The 9,303-nt window shown below is 46.0% G+C and overlaps 1 protein-coding gene across 1 annotated transcript in view; it reads left to right on the top strand.

Moving 5' to 3' along the window:
- Positions 1–8,023, top strand: part of rnf19b (ring finger protein 19B) — a 17,770-nt gene extending 9,747 nt beyond the window's left edge. Inside the window, exons 3-9 of the mRNA XM_037693496.1 lie at positions 2,240–2,384; positions 2,462–2,624; positions 4,946–5,060; positions 5,159–5,299; positions 5,380–5,569; positions 5,647–5,781; positions 7,152–8,023. Coding sequence (XP_037549424.1) covers positions 2,240–2,384; positions 2,462–2,624; positions 4,946–5,060; positions 5,159–5,299; positions 5,380–5,569; positions 5,647–5,781; positions 7,152–7,578 — 1,316 coding nt within the window. The 3' untranslated portion in view covers positions 7,579–8,023. The remainder of the gene's footprint in view (positions 1–2,239; positions 2,385–2,461; positions 2,625–4,945; positions 5,061–5,158; positions 5,300–5,379; positions 5,570–5,646; positions 5,782–7,151) is intronic.
- The last annotated feature ends 1,280 nt before the right edge of the window (positions 8,024–9,303 follow it).

Genomic DNA, 9,303 nt, shown 5'->3' with positions numbered 1-9,303 from the left:
CAGTCCAGCCTCTGAACCCAGACCCAGTCCAGCCTCTGAACCCAGACTCCGATGGTGCAAACGAGCCCAGAGTTTCACACCTTTCTGAAACTTCCTGCCAAACTTTACGAGACGTCTGTCGCTCGTCTGAACCGTCTTCTCAGCTTGTTTGTGTCTCCGTGCGTCCTCTACGTAGCTTCACGACAGCTGCGCGCTGCCAGACTTTTCATCACACTCACCAGAAGTGTTCGTGCAGGTCGTGTGAGAAGATGCACGCTACAGCTGTGCACGATGCGACGTCAGACGTCTGAGTTTCTGCACAAAGTAACGTCAGAAAGTCACAGCTTCACCTCCTGCAGCGAGCCTGCTCCCGACACGTCACAAAGTTTCAAGTCTGCACTTTGAACCCATCGGTGATCCTCGAAGATCTAGAGTTTAACGACCTCCAAGATTCACTCTAGTCATGATTCAACAGCTCCATCTTACTTTGAATAACGGACACAAACTACAGTAATAAACTGCTCGATCGGTTTCTGACGCCGTCATTTCCTCGTCAGTCAAACAAAGTTCCTTCTTTGTGCAACTTCCCTAAAACGAGCACAAATGACGTCTTCAGGGTCAGAAGGTCAGAAGGTCATCTGGTCATGAAACCTTCCATTAGATGCAAATCTGAAGCTGATCAACGACTCTCTGTTAAATAAACATAAGACAGACTTTATAAAATCAGTCCAGTTAATTAATTAAACTCATCCCTTGAGCTGACGTTAATGTTTCTTTTATTTCACGTCACAGGCTCATGAAGCTGGTTTTGTACATTTAGTTTTGGTAGAGTCTTACTGGGAGACCAGTTTGTGGCTCTAAACTGTGAGAAAATACGACTTCTTCTTCGCCGTCTCTCCGGATTCTGAGCGACCAGCGAGCCGTGCGTCCACATGTTGAGCTGCAATTTATTTATTTAGTTTACAAATCAAGGCCTTTTTTTAATCTGCATGTCAAAACTTTTCCAGATTTGCACCAGTTTCATAACAAGTACCGTATTTTCTGGCGTATAAGTCGCATCAGTCAAAAAAAGCATCAAGAAGAGGAAAAAACATAAATCGCGTTTATTTAATGGTCAAAGCAGCTTCATTTTGCTTTGGCAGCGTGCCGCCATCCATCATCCATCCATCCATCATCCATCTATCCATCCATCATCCATCCATCAGCTAAGGTAGCAAAACTATAGCTAAAATTAGAAAAGCAGTTGATTAAAGTTAAACTTTGAAAACTTGCTAAAATAAGCAAAACCAGCACAAAAAACACTCAAATAGAAACAAATCTGTTGCTAAATATGAGCTAAACTACTGCTGAAAACTCAACATAGCTACGATTTAGCAAAACCATAGCTAAACTGTAGCCAAAAACAAAAATCAGCTAAATATTTGATACAAGCTAAATGTAGCGAAACAATCGATAAAAAAACTAAAGTGAGCAAAACTGTTGCCTCTCATGCCCAAAGCTGCAAAACATAAACTAAAAGCTAAAACTTGAAATTGACAGAATTGTAGCTCAAAGCTAAAATTAGCAGCTAAAGACAGCAACAGAACTGGAGCGCTGCCGACGTTTCTGTGAAGAAAACGTTTGTCGATAAAGTTTTTTAAGCCTTAAAACGAGTCAAACTAAACGTCAGACGATGCTAACGAGCAGTAAAATCCCACGGAGAGGGTCTGATGGTGAACTCTGCAGAACGGCTGCACCTGCAGAAAGTTTCTGATCTGACAGCCGAAGGTCGGCGTTGGCCGTCAGAGGAGCTGCTGTCTGCTGATCAGGCCTCGCGTCTTTCTGCACACCTGACGGCTCCTCTGACCTCAGATCAGCTGCTGGGTTTCACATCACTATCCAAACCTCTGAACGGCTAAAAGAGTCGCTTTCTTATCGCCCGCCGCCATTACAGGCAGGCGATTGCGTTAAAGTCAGCATCTGGTTGTCTGTTAGTAAAATATCTCTTGAACCAGAGGATGCTGTATCATGAAACTCTCAGAGAATAACCCCTGGTTGAACATCTACAAGTGTTTAATGTTTGGAGTCACTCTGATTCAAGATGGCCGTCCCAGCCAACTGATCTTCTAAAGCGCCGACATGGCCACAACTCACTCGGCTGTACAGATACTGAGCTACACTTTGGCGTGGTAGTAGCTGAGAGTCATTGCTAACGTACTCTGAGCAGTTCCTGAATCCTCCTCGAACAAGCGGATCAGACTCGTCTCTTTTCTGTCTCCAGCCGACGACATCAAGCCCTGCCCCCGCTGCGGCGCCTACATCATCAAGATGAACGACGGGAGCTGCAACCACATGACCTGCGCCGTCTGCGGCTGCGAGTTCTGCTGGCTCTGCATGAAGGAGATCTCCGACCTGCACTACCTCAGGTACGCTCACCCCGCAGGAGGCGCTGCCTCTCCCTTCGCGCCATTCAGACCCACAACTTCCTGTTTGCCTCCTCCAGTCCGTCCGGCTGCACCTTCTGGGGGAAGAAGCCTTGGAGCAGGAAGAAGAAGATCCTGTGGCAGCTGGGGACTCTGATCGGAGCGCCGGTCGGCATCACCCTCATCGCAGGAATCGCCGTCCCCGCCATGGTCATCGGCATCCCGGTTTACGTCGGGCGCAAGGTGAGACTCCAGCAGGAAGCAGGAAATTAAATCCCTCGTTAACAACTTTATTTATAAAAACAGACGTCCGGAAATACAAACGCATTTAAAACTGAAAAGTAAAAAAATAAAATAAAATAAAATTCACGTTTTTTTAGAAGTCAGCACAGATCAGCGCCCCCTGGTGGCTGGCTTTAAGCCCCGCCCCCTACATGTAAACCAATAGGACATTTTTTTCAGGAACAAAACTTCATATAAAACTCTTCAGATATTTGTTTCAGGTGCTGATTTGTTTAGGTATTTAAAATAGTTTCAATTAACTAGTGAAGACTTAAAGAAAAGTCCGACCTGGTCTTTGATCATCAGAACCAGAACTTTTTCCTGCGGAGGATCTAACGGAGCTTCTGTCATCGAGGTCACTGCGGCTTCAAAACCGTTAGCTCCGGTTATTAGCGCAGCACGATACGAGACGGGGAAGTTTCTATCATTCTGTTAGTTTAAATCAGTTTGTTGTTTTTTTGTTTATTTATTTGTATTTTTGTTTTGAACCCTTGAACATTTAAAGATCTCATGTTTTTCTTCTTCAACTGCATTTGTTCTATATTAACACATAATATGATGTTTCCTGTTCCCTTTAGAAAACGTTCCTTCAGCGAACATTCAGGGGAATTTTGTTTCTGGGTTTGAATATTTTCCCGTATTTTTTTAGACGTTTATTAAAAATAGAAACTTTAAACTTTTAAAGAAGTCGCATGAAGAGGAAGATCAACATTGTTTGTTTTGTTTTATTTGGAGAGGTCAACAAAGCAGGCGGGAACGTGAACGGTGGGGGAAGATGAAGGGACTTTTCTGACAGGAAGTGATGTCGCACACTGACAGGAAGTGATGTCGCACTCGCTGCGACACTTCTTGTCTTGAAGTCGGCAGAAAGTTTCTGTCGTTCTGTTTCAGATTATTTTTCATCGCAGATCTGAAGAATTTTTTTTTTTAAACTTCAGGTGGAACAAAAACAAAAATAAAAACAAAAATAAAAACAAAAATAAAAGTTTGACCGAACCTGCCCGTGCAGCGAGGATTAACGTCTAATGAGAAATCTTGAAATGGATCGACTCCGTTGTAGATTTACCTTGAAGTTATGTTCAAACTCAGTGGTTTGAGAGATATTTTGCTAACAGACAAACCGGGTTGACTCCTAAAGTTAATAGTAAAGTTTTTAGCGTAAACGCTTTGTTGGGAGCTACTCTCAGCTACTACCACACCAAATATTGACCTGATGTCTGTAGAGTGAACTGGTTTATAGTAAGTCTTGCTTTGTTGGCTCAGTTGGCTGTGGCGGCCATTTTGCTTCGAGTTGGCTCAAGAAGTTAATCAGTTGTAAACATAGACCCTTTGATTGTTTCATTTAAATCCATCCTCTGGTTCATGAAATATTTTGCTAACAGACACAGATACACTATCAGTTAGGCCTCAAGAGTACGAGCTGTGAATGACCCTCAGCTACTACCACGCCGAATATTAACCTAATATCTGTCAAACCGTCAGAGTTAGAGCCGTTTAACTGTTGACGTCAGCTGTGGCGGCCACCTTGAATTGAGTTGGATTAATCTTTTTAAAAATTGAAAGTTTTATTAAAACTCGTACTTAATTAGTTTTCTAACTGCGCAGAGTTAAAACACGAGCGCTCGCCTTCGCGTTCAGCCGAGGGGAGAGGACGAGTCGAAGCAGCTCAAGCTGAAAACGTTCGATTACAAACCTGAGCTGGACCCGACTCTGCTGCTTCAACTTTTATTACTTTACCTCAGGGCTGTTCAACTGGCGGCCCGGGGGCCAAATCAGGCCCACGGGTGAACTCTGTTCGGCCCCCCACTGGGTTCATTTTAAACCATAAAACAAACTTAATGAGAATGATTGCTGGATGTTCGACCCCTGAGCTCTTGACTTTCAGTAACTGTGGCCCCTGAGAAATTTAGCTGAACGGCCCTGATTTATAAGAATCAGGACATAATTTATTTTAAATGGAACTGGTCTCCATGTTGGTTTACGGGTGTTTGGTGCCCCCTGGTGGCTCGGAGTGAGCCTTGCACTCTTCCGCCCTCACTGATCTGATCGATGGTTTTTATAAACGTATCACCCGCCATCGTGGTTTTTCCTGTCTGAACGTGTGAAGACCACGATGCAGTGAAAGTTACAGATGCACAACTAAAGTTTGGTGTGGTAGTAGCTGAGAGTCGTACCAAAGACGCTCGGTAGCTTTCCAACATCACACGACTCTGAGCAGAAACTCAGCTTGTTCCTGTTTGACGAGCTGCAACGGCAACGAGTTTGTTTCTCACCTGCTGCAGATTTACGCTCACTACGAGCTGAAGAAGACGTCTCACCATAAAAGAAACATGGCCATCACGGGGGGCGTGGCCCTGTCCATCGTCACAGCCCCTGTCATTGCAGCTGTCAGCGTTGGTGAGAACACGAGTCCGGTCCGGATCTTTTGTCTGCTGCTCGTTTAACGTTTCAACTAAACGACACGTTCGGTGTTTTCACTGACCGGTGCTTTCCAGGAATCGGCGTTCCCATCATGCTGGCCTACGTGTACGGCGTCGTTCCCATCTCGCTGTGCAGAGGCGGGGGCTGCGGCGTCAGCAGGGGGAAGGGGCGCGGCGTGCGGATCGACTTCGACGAGGACGACGGCCCGATCACAGGTGAGCGCTCGGAACCGGCGACGTTCTCCGACCGCCGAGGCGATCGGCTCTAAAGGAGGTTTCTCCGTGCGGTTGTGCAGTGGCGGACGCGTGGCGGGCCCTGAAATCCCCAAGCCTCGGAGAAAGCAGCCTGGACGGAGCGGTGAGCGGCCTGAGCACCACGTCCCCCAGCGAGGGGCTCTCTGTGGCCCCCGGGAACCTGGGGGACACGCCGCACTTCAACACGCTGGCTGGGGGAGCTTTGGGGACTCGAACCGGCAAATACAGCAGGTACTGGAGTCAGGAGGGTAAAACCCAACGGGCCTGAGGACGGGTTCTGACAGGTTCTGCTGGTTCTGTTGCTCCAGGCTGGAGGTCCAACCGGGGGAGCTGGTGAAGGAATCGGCCCAGAGGGAGACGGGCAGCCTGGGGGCAGGAAGTGACTGCGCCAGCACCCGGGGGATGGCCGGCTCCATCATCTCCTCCTACACCTTACCTGACAGGTGAGTCCCGTCTTCCTCCACCCAGTTTGTGTCTCGCTGCTGAAAATCTTGTGGTTTTATCTCAACCCCCCAGATATCACGTGCACATCTTTCTGTTTTTAGCTCTCGTTAATCAAATGTATTAATCAGTTACAGATTAAACTGCTTCGTACAGGAAGTCGGTAACGTTTAGATAACTTGATTTATTATTTATCAGATCGCAGCAGCTGCGAACGCTTTTAAACTCGACTAAAATACAACGAGGGCGACAAAGAGCCGGATGAACGAAGAGCCGTGGACAACAGGGTTGTTTTTGTTAAAAGTGATAAAATGTGAAATTATGTTCAGCTGCTCAGGATCTCAGGATTTCCTGCTCTGAAGAGCTGAACTTCCTCTGTAAAGACAAAAACTTCTTCAGTTTATAAACCGTTTGACGAATGAACAATTACATCATCCACGTCCAGTTTCCAGACGTGAGTGTAGGTCGGAGTTTTTTTTTAACTGGTCCTGCATCGAAGACTTTAAAAACTTTAAAGCGTGCGACCAGCACAGTCTTCTGTCGCTCTGATCACGTTTCAAACCCAACTCACGGTTTTCCAGTGACGGCTGTTTGTTTGAGGCTTACTTTTCAGTTTCTGTCTGCCTGTCATTAACTGGGCTGTCAGAGAGTGACCGACAGGTGTGTGGTTACCATGGCGACCACAGGAAGCTGCTGGAACCAGTCTGTTCTTGGTTTTCTCTACACTTTACATCAAAGTGTAATAATCCAACAGTGTTCACTCAGGCCGTCTGGACAGTGTCTTTTGTTGCTGAGACGTTTCGTCCTTCATCCGAAGGACTTCTTCAGGCTGAGGAGCCACCAAACAAACTGAATCCCACAAACAACTCACTCCCAGAGTGGAGTAAACCAGTTTGCTGGTGATACATGGCCTCCGGGGCCCGCCTTCTCCCTCGTCAACTCCTCTAGTGCAGACCATGTCAACATGGTTCAAACCACCAAAGTTCATGCTCGTTATTTTTACCTGGATTAACGAGCATGAACTGATGTTTTGAACCACGTTGACATGTCTGCCTTGGAGGAGTTGAGCAAACTGGTTTCTTCCATTCAGGGAGTGAGCTGTTAGAGGGATTCAGTTTGGTTTGGTGGCTCCTCAGACTGAAGAAGTCCTTTGGATGAAGGATGAAAGGTCTCGGCAACAAAAGACACCGTCCAGACGACCTTTACATCGAAGTGTTGACGTTTTAGATGAAGTTCTGTCTCTGGCAGCAGCTCCGTTCCGAGCCGTCAACATTTCTTCAGAACTGTTAGGTTTTGTCTCCCCTCTTCTCTGCGGCTGGACGTCTTCAGGGGCGTCTTGTTGACTGACTTGTCTCGTTTCGGGTCTCTGCAGGGACTGCACCAACCTGGAGATCCAGGTGGACATCGAGACCAAACCCAGCCATCTCTGCCTGACCAGCGAGGAGGACCTGACCCCGCAGCCGGGCCCCGCCGTCATGGCAACAGCCTCAGGAGGGGAGGAGCCTCAGGACTGCAGCTCCAGAAGGGGCGGGGCTTTGTCCGGCTCCGCTCTGGGGCTGTCGCCGGGAGCGTCGCTCAGGGAGGGGCTCAGAGACGTGACGCTGGCTCAGCCGGAGAGCATCCGCAGCGACCTGGAGATGTCGGACACTCAGTCGGACGACATCGCCGAGCTGACGTCAGACGACTGCGAGTCGCCGCATCTGAAAAGCTGCCGGCCGCCGCAGCCCCCCTCCTGCCGAGCCCTGAACCCCCCCACCGATAGCCTTCACTGTCCCGCAGAGAACATCCTGTTCGTCTGAGAGAAGCGCAGCTCTCAGGACCGCACAAAAACTGGAGCAAACGTTTCCGTTCAAACCTTCAGAGCTTTTCTTTCCTCCCGTCCGCCGCGTCTCCGTGTGAAAGTCGGGCGGCGGCCGTTTACTCCGTTTGTCTTATGGATGCACCTGCCGGTCTCCGTCAGGGTTCTACCTCTGACATTTGTAAGATGACGACTCATGTTTACTTCTCGGTGCAAAATGCCTTGGCTACTTCAGCAAAAACAACAACAACAACAACAAAAGTACAAATTTGTAATAAAATGTGTAAAGTGGTAAAAGGTGACGCAGCAGACGGAGCCAGAGGCTCCAACCGATTCGAGGACCGCAGCTTCGTTTACTTCCTGTTTCTTGAGATGTCGCCGCGCAGAGTTTCTGTTCCGCTGCCAAAGTTTCCTTCAGACGAGCAAACCGAGGAGGAGGAGGGACGTGATGAAGAGCAGCACAAACTGTTGAGGGACTTCTGATGATGATGATGATGCCTGAAACACTAAAAATATGATTTTAGTCTGGTTGGTTTTAAATATAACTACAGATCAACTTCTTACGTCGTACGATTATTAGAAATAACATAAATCAAAATAAAAAAAGCAAAAGTTAAAGTTAAACGGCTGCTTTTCCAGGATTAGTTTTTATTTATTTTTATTTTCTGTAACAGGATGCTGAAAACAATTCAACGAAACACACCAGAGCAGCCGACCTGTGGTACCAAACAACAAGATTAATTTGGCTTTACACTGTTTATTCTATATTTATTACTATATTTAAGATTCAGATTTATCACGAAAATATAAACCGATCAAATATAGAAGACGGAAATATGAGACGAATATTCTCAGAAAAAGCTTCTGTTGACGTGAAGACTTTCAAAATTAAAGTTTACTACCAATTTTTTTCTATAGATTTGAAATACAGGAAACACTAAAAAATAAACTAAATATTGATTATGAGACATTGATCCTTTTTTGCGATACAACAATCAAATATCGATAAATTATTAATAAAACTGTTGGCTCTAAACTCAAAGAACTGTTTACTTCGGTTTCAAAGTTGGATTTGATTTATAAATTTACAATTGTTTGGCAGTTTCAATCAGATATTGCTAAATTAATTAATTAATTAATTACGTGTATCAGATTGTATGTTTGGGATTACAGCTTATTCCAAATGGGAAACTAAAAAATGTGGATTAAAACTCAAGGAGAAAAGGATATAAACATTTTTAAATTTAAACTTCTTTAGATGTTCACTTAAACTTGGAACTCATTTTGTAAAACACAATATATTTCTGTCAGTATTGATGATGATGATGATGATGATGTAATTATGACCTAATTTAGGACCATGTGTGATTAATTTTTACTAACACAGTGTTCAACATTTTGTTCATTAAGGAACAAAAAGAGGTGAACTGTACCCTGGGTAAACACAGAAATGACTGGGGACTAAATAAAATTCCTTTGGATCAATATATTGATATTTGTGCAGCGCAGTAATCAATATTTTGGAGCCAAATATTAATATTTATTCAAATAAGTCCATCTATTAAGGGGCCAAGCTGGGGTAGAGGCAGGGCAGCCGACTGGGGACCAGAAAGTCACGGTTCAACTCCCAGCCATGCTCACATGTCGTGGTGCCTCTGAGCAAGACGCCCAATCCACCGCCCCACCCGAGCGCACCCCACCCGAGCGCACCCCACCCGAGCGCACC

The sequence above is a fragment of the Nematolebias whitei genome, chromosome 19 (genome assembly GCF_014905685.2).
Source record: "Nematolebias whitei isolate Nwh7 chromosome 19, NemWhi1, whole genome shotgun sequence".
Taxonomy (NCBI): domain Eukaryota; kingdom Metazoa; phylum Chordata; class Actinopteri; order Cyprinodontiformes; family Rivulidae; genus Nematolebias; species Nematolebias whitei.
This window is presented reverse-complemented; position numbering and strand designations above follow the sequence as displayed.